The sequence below is a fragment of the Suillus subaureus genome (assembly GCF_016647635.1).
Source record: "Suillus subaureus strain MN1 chromosome Unknown BJ212scaffold_40, whole genome shotgun sequence".
Taxonomy (NCBI): domain Eukaryota; kingdom Fungi; phylum Basidiomycota; class Agaricomycetes; order Boletales; family Suillaceae; genus Suillus; species Suillus subaureus.
This window is the reverse complement of record NW_024538596.1, coordinates 79,252-92,897: the sequence shown is the minus strand read 5'-3', so window position 1 is coordinate 92,897 and position 13,646 is coordinate 79,252. Positions and strand designations below refer to the sequence as shown.

General features: G+C 47.4%; 5 protein-coding genes across 5 annotated transcripts; 1 reads left to right on the top strand and 4 right to left on the bottom strand.

The window, feature by feature from the left end:
- Positions 1 to 382: 382 nt before the first annotated feature.
- Positions 383 to 2,338, bottom strand: BJ212DRAFT_1281344 (cytochrome P450; the record flags this gene model as incomplete). The annotated part of the gene is made up of 11 exons (XM_041331612.1): positions 383 to 596; positions 653 to 775; positions 832 to 913; positions 970 to 1,056; positions 1,109 to 1,211; positions 1,258 to 1,380; positions 1,430 to 1,679; positions 1,734 to 1,859; positions 1,910 to 2,046; positions 2,101 to 2,197; positions 2,247 to 2,338. The coding sequence occupies 11 exons, from the start codon at positions 2,336 to 2,338 to the stop codon at positions 383 to 385; spliced, it is 1,434 nt and encodes a 477-aa protein (XP_041188366.1).
- A 1,820-nt stretch (positions 2,339 to 4,158) lies between these two features.
- Positions 4,159 to 6,728, bottom strand: BJ212DRAFT_1580125 (Alpha/Beta hydrolase protein; the record flags this gene model as incomplete). The annotated part of the gene is made up of 7 exons (XM_041342272.1): positions 4,159 to 4,790; positions 4,886 to 5,083; positions 5,142 to 5,345; positions 5,399 to 6,337; positions 6,382 to 6,429; positions 6,479 to 6,575; positions 6,630 to 6,728. 7 exons carry the CDS (start codon positions 6,726 to 6,728, stop codon positions 4,159 to 4,161), a joined length of 2,217 nt encoding a protein of 738 aa, XP_041188365.1.
- A 1,309-nt stretch (positions 6,729 to 8,037) lies between these two features.
- On the top strand, positions 8,038 to 9,823 carry BJ212DRAFT_1485256 (uncharacterized protein; the record flags this gene model as incomplete). Its single annotated transcript, XM_041340949.1, has 6 exons — positions 8,038 to 8,929; positions 8,989 to 9,218; positions 9,289 to 9,298; positions 9,354 to 9,439; positions 9,497 to 9,683; positions 9,738 to 9,823. 6 exons carry the CDS (start codon positions 8,038 to 8,040, stop codon positions 9,821 to 9,823), a joined length of 1,491 nt encoding a protein of 496 aa, XP_041188364.1.
- A 1,241-nt stretch (positions 9,824 to 11,064) lies between these two features.
- BJ212DRAFT_714900 (uncharacterized protein) lies at positions 11,065 to 12,508 on the bottom strand. Its single transcript, XM_041343900.1, has 6 exons — positions 12,445 to 12,508; positions 12,046 to 12,385; positions 11,865 to 11,996; positions 11,496 to 11,812; positions 11,404 to 11,442; positions 11,065 to 11,347 (listed from the first exon to the last, which is right to left on the bottom strand). Exons 2-6 carry the CDS (start codon positions 12,191 to 12,193, stop codon positions 11,129 to 11,131), a joined length of 855 nt encoding a protein of 284 aa, XP_041188363.1. The 5' UTR covers positions 12,194 to 12,385; positions 12,445 to 12,508; the 3' UTR covers positions 11,065 to 11,128.
- BJ212DRAFT_715128 (uncharacterized protein) lies at positions 12,162 to 13,398 on the bottom strand. The gene is made up of 5 exons (XM_041343901.1): positions 13,060 to 13,398; positions 12,821 to 13,000; positions 12,629 to 12,759; positions 12,445 to 12,570; positions 12,162 to 12,385 (listed from the first exon to the last, which is right to left on the bottom strand). Exons 1-5 carry the CDS (start codon positions 13,275 to 13,277, stop codon positions 12,255 to 12,257), a joined length of 786 nt encoding a protein of 261 aa, XP_041188362.1. The 5' UTR covers positions 13,278 to 13,398; the 3' UTR covers positions 12,162 to 12,254.
- Between the last annotated feature and the right edge of the window lie 248 nt (positions 13,399 to 13,646).

Sequence of the window (13,646 nt, the reverse complement as noted above, 5' to 3'; positions counted from 1 at the left end):
CCAACGATTCAGAGCGATCGAGATGCGGTGTAAGCATGCAGTATGCTGATAGGGTATGATATTACTTACCGCAAATGCACCTCAAATATGGCGAACAAGTCTCACGAAGCTAGGCACCGATATGAATGAACACGGTCTGCTGTTCCAAGGGAATCTTATTGCGCAACGTCTTCATAGCCGTGTGCAATGATACCGCAGCACGTGTATTGGGCGTATAGTACAGAACAAGTTGGAAGCTGGCGCGCTACAGACTCCCACAAGATCACAGATTCCCAGGTACAAAGGTGTGCGCTGTAAACAAGCGCTTAGCATATGTATCAACCAGTACTATTTACATACTTATAAGCATCACTGAATTTGCAAGTTCGCAGATAGACCCCCTTCACTCCCCGGATGCGCACAGTTCCCTGATCAGATTCTCATCGATTCTCGTCTCCAAACATATCTGAAACGGAGCAGCATGTATACTCGGAGTATCCGAGAAGGCAAGTGTGTCAATCTTTGCTGCAGGATTTTCGGACAGGTGGAAAGCCCAAAGAATAAGAGCCGTGTTGATGAAGATAGACCGATTTGCGACATGTTGACCAGGACATACTCTGACGTTTTCAAGCAAGTCATGAGAACGGGTCAAGAAATGAGCGATGCCACTCACCGGCGGCCAAACCCAAAAGTGAAAAACCGGAGATCATCGCGCACACGACCCGCATTGTCAATCCAACGCTGAGGATTGAACTTGTGCGGTTCTGGGAAGACCTCAGGATCGTTTGCAATAGCCCTGAAAGACCAGTGTCAGAGATAAAGGTGAGACAACGAAAATGATTGCCTACTGACCAATGGTTGCCAATAACAGTCGCACCCGCAGGAATGAGGTAGTTATTCCAAATTATGTCCTTGGTCGCGCGATGCGCGAAGCCTGTAGTGCAACACCGTCGTTCACGATCGCGTCATCACGTCTCAAATGAGACCTACCTCCAAAGCTGACAGGTCTCCACCTCAGAGTCTCGAGCATGAATGCAGTAACCTGTGGCAGCATTTCCTGATCATCAAATTTCGGCACTAATCAGGAGCTATCTCAGCCAGTAGATGAACAAAGAAAGGCGTAACCTACGTCGCTTATGCCCCACGACGTTATCAAGTTCCTCTTGCACGCGAGCTTGTGCGTCCGTGTGAATGGTAGCAGCCATCATCATAATTGTGATTGCAGATGCAGTCTACAACAATCGTCAAGTTAAGACGTGATGCAATGTAAGAGCTTACCGTATCAGAACCAGCCTCAAACATTCCTCCTGCGATGTATCCTAGTTCCTTGTCTTTGAGCTGGTACTGTTTCTGATGCTCCAAAATGAACTTCGTAAATGATGGCTTTGCAGTTCCCTCACACTTCACAGTGGTGAACGAAGACGTCTATCAGAACAACAAAATCACGAACCATCTGTCTTTGCACCGCATTCAACTGCCCATTAAAGAGAGCAAGTTCATCTTGGTGCCATGCCTTCAGCTCGCTCAGGTACCCTGGGACGAAACGCAGGATTGGATATGTATCCACAAGGTATGCTCCCGGCCTCACGGCTCGACCAAAACGCGCAAGAGATTTGTTGACGGCAACAACTTCAGGGTCTGTGTATGAAGTCGGAGTAGTTTTTCCATAGGTAAAAGACATGACCACAGAAGCGGCATAACTAAAATGCACGCGTTATAACCTGTACTGCGTGAGCAATAGCTAGTGTTCGTACCGCATAGCATGACTTTGGTGGTTCTTTGGATCATTTAAAATATCCAGAACCAGGTTCTTCGAATTCCTCGTCTGAATGGGCTCGTATGTCTCTGCAGCGCTGGGTTGCAAGCCTGCATGCAAGACCCTGTGTTACATTCAGTACCACTGATTGCACCTGGTAGACAAAGTGTATACCTGCGCACCCGGCGCAATTTCTCACCACTGCGCTCAAGGAGTATTCTCATCCCGCCAGATAATGTCTCTTGAACTGCAATAGAACGTGGGCGGTCTGCGAGGTTTGCTCCCTCTTTTTCCATGATATCCACCGCAGCCTATGACGAGACCCACTTCGTGCCTGGCTAGACAATGGTCTGCTTGATACTTACCTGATGACGTCCTATAATGACAAAAATCCTATGGCCTTGTTTGAGCGAGAACACGGGTCCGTATTGTTCTGTCCACCTCGCGAATTGAAACGGTGCACTGCGTGAGGGATTAGAGATCATATTGATGTCCCTTGATAAAGACTCACTATGACTTTGGCATTGTATTTCCTAAAAGCCAGCGTCCAGGCGGTCCAGGCGGTAATGACAGTCGCCTTGTGGCCTGATATTGTTGTTTCATGATCCAGATGCTGGCCAAGACAATAAGAGTGCATGCAACAGTGATAAACGCCATTGCAACAGTCGGGCTTGCTGATAGTCACAGCACCCCATGCCATGGGCACAGGTTAAGTACTCCAGAAGCACCGCACTTTCAAATGGGACCTAGTATGATTACGAAAATCTCATGTGAATAGTCCCGGTGCAGGATGCGCAGCACCTCACGTTTTCGAGTGGATAACTCCCTTGTGTTTGTCCTCACCTAGGTTTTGGATTTGAAATGCCAAGTTCGTACTAGTCGACTCAAGAGGTGTGGGAAAGTGCAATTCTGGACATCGAGCTGGCGTAAGTTGACACATACCCCCTCCTACCGTGACAACGTTACGGTCACCTTAATTTAACCATATATAGTAGCTTACTAATGTAACTTCGAATACTTCTAAGACGCAAAATTCAATGACATTGATTGTAGAACATACGGAACCAGCAGCGTGAAATAGAAACGAGGACATGCAAAGCATAAGAAGTACGTAGGTCCATAGCGAGTCAAGCAGGTAACAGACTACATGAAAACAATTTCAAAGTGTCAAGTTCAGACTGAGTGTGAAACAAATGAGAAGCTGCGTGAAGTTATCGATCAACGGATCAGAAGAAGTTGATGGCGGAGACATTGAAATGGACGGAATAATGAATTAAAAGTATGCCAATGTTGTGAATCCATGAATGAGATTATGAGACACGTCAATAACACATATCAAGACACGAACGACGCGCATATATTCATTGATTTTGGTCACATGATATCACTCATGACATCCAAAATACTGCATTTAGTGAGCAGCGCCCTTCAACACACTTTTTTCATTGATCCGACTATCTAGATATGTTCTAAAGTAGTATAAACCACCCCCTTCTCAGTATTCAGCAAACGATTTCATTAACTTTTGACGCCGCTATCTGGTAACTCAGATCACGCGTCTGGTAAGTTCATGTGGCTGTATATTTAAGGTTTACATGATGACTAATTTTGGGCTCTTTGTACGGGATTTCCCTTTCGCACACCTCTTGAGTCGACTGCGTGCTCGCAGTGTGTCATGGGCGTTCTTCATATTCTCTCACGATGATGGCGGACACAACCATCATCAGTGAACCGGTGAACTCTTCGAGGGATGGCCGCAACGCCTCCAACTGATTCTGAAAAGCGTGACATTATGTAATCAAAGCTATAGCCCTACTAATATGTGAACCTCTACTAGCATTTCTATTTTTCGCAGCGAGTCCAAGTCTCACCGCTTCAAGGTCCTCTGCGTGGAGGTCGAGCTTGAAGTTGGCACTGGTAGCTTTCATGATCTCGTTGATAGAACATACAACTTATTTGTCGATGAGATCAGGGGAGTTTGATAGGGTCCGGGTCGATTCTGAGGGTGAGTACCAGGATTCTGGATTCACGGCCAGAGATGAGTACTTCGAATCGTTGATCTCTAGATTTTTTCTTATTTGGTTTTTTTGTGGTGTCCTCTATGCAGCCAGTTCTCCCGGTGCTCGAGGTGGGGAGCGTTATACTGGCAGGTTGTTAGCTCCCATGATTCCATGCACAATGATATCAATTCAAATCTTTATGCGTGAGATCAAGGTAGCTAACAGGATGTCCAAATAGAACGACACCATGATACAGTGCAATGCTTGATTGAGCCATACATCCATTGATATTCCGAACACCTAGTTGACACAAGAAGAACGAATCGATCTGTCGAATTTACACCATGTTCAAATTTCAACGGTCGACGTCAAGGGTATATCCCAGCCTACATGATTTCCCGTATGTATACACCACCACACGAACTAACGGCCCTCTGCAAACGCCTTGAACCAATCCCTCGTAGCCTCAAACGAAACCCTAGCAGCTTCAACTCCATCGATCGCATGCGATTCTCCGGGGAAGGATAACATTTCTACTATCCCTTTCTTTTTGTCCTTCTCGGTCCCTGTCTCATCCACAGCTCCAGTTCCATCTTCAGTCGCATTCCCAGTCCGCACCGCACCTCCACCTGCCCTGCCCTTAATCGCATGATAAAAACCAATCCCCTGCCCCGGAGCGACCCTCAAATCATCCTCGCCTATCAATATCAGCACTGGCGCTGTTACATTATCGACATGCGCGATTGGGGATGCGGCGTAGAGGGTGTTATATGTGTCGGGTGTCATTAGTGGAGTTGGGGGTGTTGGTGGGAGCAGGAGCGCCATTTCAGAAGGTGCGGACGTGAGAGGCGTCGGTGTGGGTGATGTGGATGGTGGTGGTATGAGGGAGTTGAAGATGGTCATGGATGACGTGTAGGAGCCAGGGTCGTTGGACGGAACACCGAATTCAGAATAAACCCAATCAGGGATATCAGTCCCCGATGCGAGTTCGCCTGCTGAGATGACGGGATTGCGGAGTGATGCTGCGTTGAATAGGGTTGGGTGTTGACCTATCACTGTATGCGCGCAAAGGTGAACGTCAGTGTCATCGTCATCAAACGTGTATATCAAGTGTGAATGAAAAAGCCATTTTGGATGAAAGAGGACGTACGATGAGCAGCGATAAACCCGCCATGACTGCCACCCATCACGACCTGTCTTCCTTCCTCTGAAACGCCCCTTTTAATAAGCTCCCTAACGCTTTCTGCGACGTCTTCGACGTCCATGCTCCCGCAGTGTCCGAGGAGCTTTTGGATGTATACTTGGCCGAATCCCATGGAGCCTGTGTAGTTGGGCAGGTTGAGGGTGTCTGTGGTGTGAGTGAGTGATCGAGGATTGCAGTTTGGAAGTTAGAGAGAGGGACGTACATCCTTCAAGTGCTAATGCGACAACACTTGGAACAAACGCAGTAGTCGATGTCGCATGGGGTCCTCCGTGCGGGATAGTGACGCACACTGGTTTGGGGCCATTACTCGTAGAAGCTTTCTTGGACTGGATGAGGAGCGTTTCTGTTGGTGCGCGGGTGGTGATGGGTATGATGGATGGTGTTAAGTCGTCAAGGGCTTCTTTGACTGAAAACAAGCGAGTGAGTGAGTGGGACGCGCAGGACTTGGATGGGACGTACTTGTAGAAGATATCATCGGTTTGTCAAGGAATTTCCATTGGAGGGTATCATTTTGATCAAAAGATCCTGATACGACCTCCCAAGGGGTAGTAGGCGTACTCCTTGAGCAAATAAACCGACTCTTATTATCCGTAGCGTGTACAGTCCAGCTATACAACGGTCCGTCGCCTAATGTGGTCGCATTTATGATCGCTCCGGATTGGGTATCGATGAAGAGAACAGTTGTGCGTGAGTGCCATATAGACTGGAGCACAATGTATACGCGGTCTGCGCGGCGTAGAAATGGGCTTGAAGGCATGTTGTATTCTGTGTAGAGGCCTGGAAAGTCGTTTGAGGGGGTAGGTTCGAATACGCTGTTTACGAGGATAGTGTTAATGCCTGTGAGAAGGTCGCGGAATTCGAGAGAGACGCAGGATGCGTGAGGGCCACCTACGGGGTTTGAGAACCAGAAGAGTTTGATGGGCTGGTTGTCGTGGTATAAGACGCGAGGGGAACGACAAGATCTGTTTGGGAGAGTGAGTCTTGATGCGGATGGGGAGCGGAACGAGCCTTTGGGGGAAGTGAGTTGCCATATGCCCATGGGACGGTTGAAGCATCCTTTTGCGCCGAGGAGACGGCCGTCTATAGTGTATTCGTGACCTGTTGCGAAGATTGTGTCTTCTGTTGCAAATGTGGCTTGGGCGAATAAAATTGGTGTTTTGGTGGACTGACACGGAATTACAACAAGGGCCAAGTCTTGTGTAGTTGCTCTTGCGAAGGCAGGGGATCTAGTCCAGTTGAATAGAAAGATGGTAGGATGTTTCTTTGCGCGAGAGGTATCACCAAAGTGAGGTGCGTATCTAAATTTGAAGTATGGATCATCATCGGTGTTGAGAGATGCTTCGGCAGTGTATAGTAGGGACGTTTCAGAGGGGGAAAAGGAGAGAGAGTATAGGAAATCTGGGATTCGATTAGCGGGTGTTCGTAGTTTTTGTTCTGCTCACCATCTGTGAGGAAAGCTTGATGGTAGTTTGATACATCCAAAGAAGCTTCTAATTGGGTGCCAGCCCAGATCTCGACGAATCGTTTGTTATTAGCTACCTCTCTCAGGATCGCTTGACGAGCTTTGAGAAGGTGATGTCTTGAACGCCTTTACTTCGGATGAATCATGAGAGGTTGTGCACTGATTGTCGAATGTCTTGGTGAGATATCGTTTGATGTTTCAATCGTGATCGCGAATGGAATATGTAACCCGTGCAACATCGCCGTCAATGAATTCAGCAGATACAGGAAGTGGAATTTCAGCTAGTTCAGTATAGAATGTCGACGGACCAGTATGTTGGAGTGACATCGGGTATAGGGTCAACGCGCAACCTTGAACCGACCTTCTAATTTCGACTCTCGCTTCTATCCATCACAAAATTATATTCACAGGCGCCTACACCCTAAGGCCTAAGCTCATCAACCCGTGCATAACATGTCAAGGTACAAATATGCGAAGAGAGATAGCTGCATCGCTACTGAAGTAGTAGTGCGGAACTCACCCCACCGCCCAGAAATCATCATCACAACAATCCATCATCATGACACTACGCTCATTTCAAATGTCGTGGCAATCTCATCGAAACCCTTTGCATGAACGAAGGTCCTCAGGCTGCTAATATATCTCGAGCCTGTACAGCTTGACTTCGACTTGATCAATTGACCTGCAACTAAGACTCAGACGGCAACACTCGTCAGTAGTACGATCCCAAAGGTGAGTGTCGTCTGTTCTCAACTCGTACTGCAGTTTGATATGCAACGGACTGTAAAGTTCAACGCAGCTTTCATAGGGTCCTTAGTATTACTCAACCCGAGTCAACTAGCACATAATCTGTCCTCACTGCTTAATTCTTGCCTGCTTCTCCATCGAATCTCGCATCCAAAACCAAGTTCTGACTAGGTGTGATGCCCCGACGAGTTAGAGGATGGCTATTTCCCTGACAACGGGGGTTGTATATCATAACATTGGCGACCACTGTCCTCAACAATAGTCGTCCCAAGTGTGTTTGCAGACCATCCAAGCAAGGGTTTACTAACATCACATGTACAGACTAGGTATTGATGAGAACAAGTGAATGCAAGCGATCGGTCGTGGTTATCAGTGCAATGGTATGCGAATAACGGCACTCTAATGTTCAAAACAAGCTCGACATAGAATCTTAATATTACGGACGTTTGCTGATGAGAAACAAATTTATAACGCCTGGAATCCATCAATTGACCAATTTGACGTGTTCTCATCAAGGTGAGTATATTTAAAATTGCATTTGCGCAATTTGCTTATATGCAGTCTATTTGTGGAGGATATCGCTGCTACTTTCTGATGTTCCACACCTTCAAACTCCTTTGATTGCTGATCTTGTTTCTCACTGGCCTGACTTAATTGGCAGACAACGGCCGGTCTGTGCATCCTGCACGGATACGTGTACAGTATAAGGATAGGCTCGACTGACTTTCGACGATCAACATCCTAATATGTGCACTTTTAGTATTTCCGCGTTGCGATGCGACGTCAATCAACAGTGCACTGGAGTCACTTGTGCCAGAGGCTATGCTCATAAGCGAAATATATTTAATCTGCTTGTCCATAATGTGCCAGCCTTCTGTCTGTGCCTCCCATGACCACTTCTTCCAAACTGACAGATGAAAGTTCGCATCCGTCCGGTCTTCTTGCGTATGACGCACTCCCGAATCACCAGGACTTTGACCTGATGATATCTGATGTGAAGTTCACTACTGATGATAGAACCGACTTCTACGACCATGGTCTGACGGGTCGCAGATGTGCCCTTGTCGGAGTGGCATGCTCAAGTATCTTCAGCTGCTCGTGCATCGTTGCAGGCGTCGTCACTTTAGCCAATTACGGAGTCTCCGGACAAATCATCATCAACATGATCACCAATGATTCTCCTATTCTGTTAAGCCTGCATGCGGTGATATTGGCCCTGACACTTAACTTAATCGTCACGTTATGCACTGAGTCCCTAGGCTTCATACACGGCATCTCATTGCGCTCTGCACTAGCCTCAGAGTCTCGGCTTCGTTTCAACACCAACCTGCGCCTTCTGACTGCAGCTCGTGGATGGTATAACCCTAACGGCGCCCTGCTTAACGGTATCTCGGCTGTCCTCCTCATGGTATCCTACAGCTCGGCCTCACTCGTCGTATGGCGCAGCCGTCCAACGATGCCACTCAACAACGAGTTGAGTGTTTCCATCGCAGCGCTACCTCTCCTCATTTTGGGTGTCGCACTCCTCCTCCAGGTGTTGATTGCATTGTCAGGGATGCGGGCTGTCAAAATATTGACGTGGAGCTCCTCACCTTTCGACTTGACCGCCGCACTGGTCCGCCACACGCAATTGATCCCTGCTCCTTTCCGATGCATGCGTTGTGTGTCTGACCCAGACACGTATGGAGGTCCAGCGAAGCCAGTAGAGACACAGCCTCTGCGTGGCATGCTCACCCTAGCATCCGGAAAGTTGTCATTTCTCTTTGGGGGATCTTTGCAGCGTGCGCTGGATGGGCCGGACTTGTCATGTATATATGGGATAAGTCTGACAGCGAGAAAGCATCTTTCCCTGATGCGCTGACCCCACATACATGGTCGTTCTTGCCAAACGGGTTCAATTCCATTGTGTATCTTATGCCGGGTGCCAATTTTGTGGGGTGGATTTTACTCTTTGTCAACATCGCAGTTATTCAGGGACCGTTGACACTTGGGTTGCATTGCTCGGAGCTCATCGCAAATGTCATTCGAGACGAAAGACAATGGAGGTGTGCTACTGGGATGAAAGGACTTGTAACTGCGACAAACCCGGTGAAGACGATTTTCACTCATCCGATCTGTCCTTGTACTTTTCATTGCCAAGCCTTTCCTGCGTGAGTCATTCATGCCTTGATTGGTGTTATTGAACACCATCGTCAACAATTACAGACTGGATGTTTGGGCTTGCATTCAACATACATAACAACTCCCAAGACGAGAAACTGGTATTATTGGTATACATGTACACCGCTCAGGTTCGTACGGTTACTGCCTATGTAAAGTTGCTACGACATCTTCACACCCTCGTGCAGATATGGAACTTATGCATTGCGCTTTTTATATTTGCCTGTTTCTTCACTTTCGTCGCACTGCGCCGACCGCGTGGCCCCCAGCCGGCTGCGTACGGCCACGTCCAGACACTCGCCAACCTTGTAGACGAGTGGTCGCCTGTGATGTGGTGGGGACATAAAGAGGACGGAATCCCGTACTGTCATGCTGGTAGGGTACTTATGTGTTCACGATGTTACCTCTCTGACGTGACGATTACACAAGGGACGAGTGATCATCCACTCCCGGATGTGAAGATGGACCGCGTGTATGCTGGTTCCGGTGCTGGATCTCCGGTGCCTCTCTCGTGAGAGGTACTTGCTTTACTTTTGAATGGGAATTTCTTGATTTCTATATTTAAATGTAGGAGCATCCATGTCAACGCATTGATAGGCGCACAATCAGCCATGCCGTTGAACGATATACAAAAAAAGTCTTGCTGCTTGCTGCATTGTAGGTAGTTCTCTTATACCATTCATATCTGGGTCAACTTTTAGAGGAGACACGTATCAGTTCGAGCTTCCGAATCGTTGTGATTTTGATTAATGACTCGGACACGCCGTATAGTTGACTTGCAAGGTTATACCTTGGACTGTTCCGCCCCGAGGTGAGGGAGTCCTATCGATTACCCCAAATCTACATGGCATCAATTCGAACTTTTATTAATGATAAGAGGTCCAGCTGGCATATCAGTACTAGTTCCTGGCCACGATAGCTAACTTGTGCGTAATGAATAAATCATGCCTCTGCAAATCCGAGAGGTATAGCTCCGTCACTACTGAAGTAGTGCGGGACTCACCCCACCGCGTGGAAATCACGGCACCCATCATTGTAAATCAATTCTCCTCAAGCCCTTTGCATGAACGAAGGTCCTCAGGCTGCTAGTATATCTCAGGCCTGTACAGCTTGACTCCGACTTGATCGATTGACCTGCAACTTAGAAATGGCGACACTCGTCAGTACGATCCCAGATGTGAGTGTGGTCTATTCTCAAATCCGTACTGCAACAGTTTAATATACAACATCGTGCTGTAAAAGTCAACGCAGCTTTCACAGGGTCAATCTGAGTGAGCCAGCACACAATTTGTCAGTACTGTTTTGCTTCTCCATCCAATGTCTCATCCAAAACCAAGTTCTAACTAGGTATAATACTCCGACCCGTTCGATTTCTCCGACAACGGGGGTCGCATACATTCCATTGGCGACCACTGTCCTCATGACACGCCTGTGATGCGGCACAAGTCCTACACCAGAAAAGAGGTAAACTATGGTTAGCAAAGTGCTCGGCCAATGGCGACTGTAGAATAACAACAAATGAGTGTAGTTAGGAGGTTTGACAGAATCGGAAAGAATAGGCGCCAGTCCGACTGCTCCACCATTACAATCAGACAAGTATACAAGAAAAGTCAACTAGCAACAGTCCCAAAAATCACACAAGCGTCTAAATTCTTACAAACTTCTTCTCCTCCACACCATGATCGTTCTTGAACTCATGCAGCTGCACCTTCACGTCCTCGTTCGCAATAATCCCATCCTTGGAGAAACCGTTGAGTTTCAGATCCATGGCAGCGGATGCCATAATGAGATGGAGGATGTTTGAAGGATCGAATGTGGCCCTAACGATACCGTCCCTCTTTGAAGATACTGTACAAAGCACAAGCGAGTGTGAAGATGGCGGTGATGGTGATGGGAAGGATAGCAAGAAGATATGTCACCGAACGCCGAGTCCAACCTATTGTCGATATGTACATTGTTCCGTTCACTGGGGAGGAGAGGTTGTTGGGGATCGTATTATCAGGGAAGCTACCCACAACCATAAACCCGGAGCGAAGGAACTGCAAAGCGATGTCAAGTCAATTTGGATTGGACCACAGGGGATCAGAACCCTCACTGTGGCAGAAAACTCGATAACGCCACGCCAGTACTCCTCCTAAGAAAGGCATAAACCTAAGGTGGCCAAAGACCCTGCAACATGAAGCTCACCAGCTCTTTGTAAACCTGCGTCTGATTTCCAAGATTGTTATCGATAGATGTGTTAGTTGTCGAGGAATAGATGGAGTACAGAGTATCTCCGATCACGCTGCTCGAAAGCCCCTGCGAGTTCATCGACTGGAACTTGACAACTCCAGCGATGAATGACAGTAGCTGAACATTCTCTGGCCGGAAAGGGGTAGATGAATTGACCTCGGAAGAAATTAGGTCGTTGGAATAATTGGCGCGGACTGTGGTCAGCAGTGGGGTCACTTCACATATGCTTGCGTCGAGGAACCTATACTTATAAAATCCTTGTGAAAGAATTGCTATAGGAACGGAATCGGTCAATGACTACAAACATATATTTCAATGGCTCACTAAGGCTTGAATAAGTTTGATTCATATTCATGGGCCCCGGGCACACAACTGAAGGAAGAAAGCCACTCCCTGACAGGCTCGCATTTCCACTTGCATCCACCAAGGTCACGTATTGTTGCGCCATGGGCATGTCTAGGAGCTGATAGTAAATTCGATGCAAGATATATGTAGTCAAACTTACTGGCGACGCAGTTTGCAGATACATTCCACAGGCGAAGACCTATTGATGGAATTGTTCGAAGGAGCTGGGTTGATATAGATAATACTGGAGTTAGTCGTGTTCCAAACACACTGCGTTTGACTCGCGTCAATGGGCTGGCAGCTGACATAGGCTGTTAACCCTTGCTGCCACATGGAATAATTCCTGCTGAAGCCTTGAGGATAGTCACGCTAGGTATGTTTTCCCAGTATTGGTCCTGTGTTGACTACAACTTTCCCACCAGAAAACCCGAGACGGGTTCCGTTGGCACCTGGAACTCCATCCGAGCCAGAATAACCCTCGATGATGGGCACAATCCCCTCTAGGTACACAATACATCATCGCAAAAGAGCTTCAAGTGACCTGAGAATCTGAACCTACGAGTCGATGCATTATATTTTGCGCCATTGAAATTAAATGTTCCAGGAAGACCATAGGTATACCCTGCAGCAGAGCCTCCGCTTAGCATTGCGCCAATATCAAGAATCTCGAAAGCATTGTCCTGGACTTGAGTCATTCGTTTTAGAAGAAACGGACGAAACAGTAGGGAAGTAGAGATACGCACTGTCAACAAAACCCTGCTTTTGAAATTCTCTGGAGAGCAAGGTTGCAAATGCGGTTCCAGTAATGTCAAGTTCGGATCCTTGCATCTGAATTGGCCATAGGAAGTCAATTGGCGTCAGGAGAGTCGTCCACCTATATCCGCACTTAAATCAGACAATACCGCAATAGTACAATGATCCCATTGACGAGTTACCCTGCTGTCAAGAGTTTCAGCACACCAAAGACAAACAGCGTAAGGGTGGTCAGTCGCAAGTACTCAGGTCTCAATATGAATGAGCCCTTCACCAAAGCGATACCGGCGCTTATCTGAACGAGAGACATGGGATCCGACATCCGATGTTTCAATGCCTTCTTCATTGAAATCGTGAAAAGACTGGGGGAATGTTCATCTCTGTGAGTGGTAAGCTAGGGAGAGTAAAAGGGTATACAGACATAGTGGTAGTCACTGAAAGCGCAGTGGCTATCAGTGCGACTACCATTGTCAAGTCTTCGGGGTAATGCTTCCATAAATTGCCGACTCGATCGGGTGGAGCGAGGTAACCATAATAGAGAACTGCACCAAGAAATCCATACCCAAATGCCAGGATAATAACCTGGCTACCGATGATAACAGTATGGAATAGAAGGTTCGCAGGCACACGAGACGTCATGGAACCAGGGTAGGTCGTACAAAATCAATTCTAGTAAAGATCGAACCGACAAAGCTGCTGCAGTCAACAAGGGAGTGAAGGGAAGGAAGGGAAAGGAAAGGACTGGGAGTGAGGATATGATGTCTACGACATTTATAAGCTGAAGCGAAGATTTTGAGCAATCAACTGGGGTCTGAATGACATCAGGGATGTCCGAACTTTTTGTGGTCGTTCGAAGGAATCGAGAAATGCCGTTAGAGTCACCTAGCACAGCGTTGACCACGCACGGGAAGCGACTTCTGTTTCATCTTTCCTTTCCCGACACCCACTCCAGCTATAGTGGGAGAGGGTTCTGTAGAAAATAAATATCAATGATTGGCCGGCATCTGT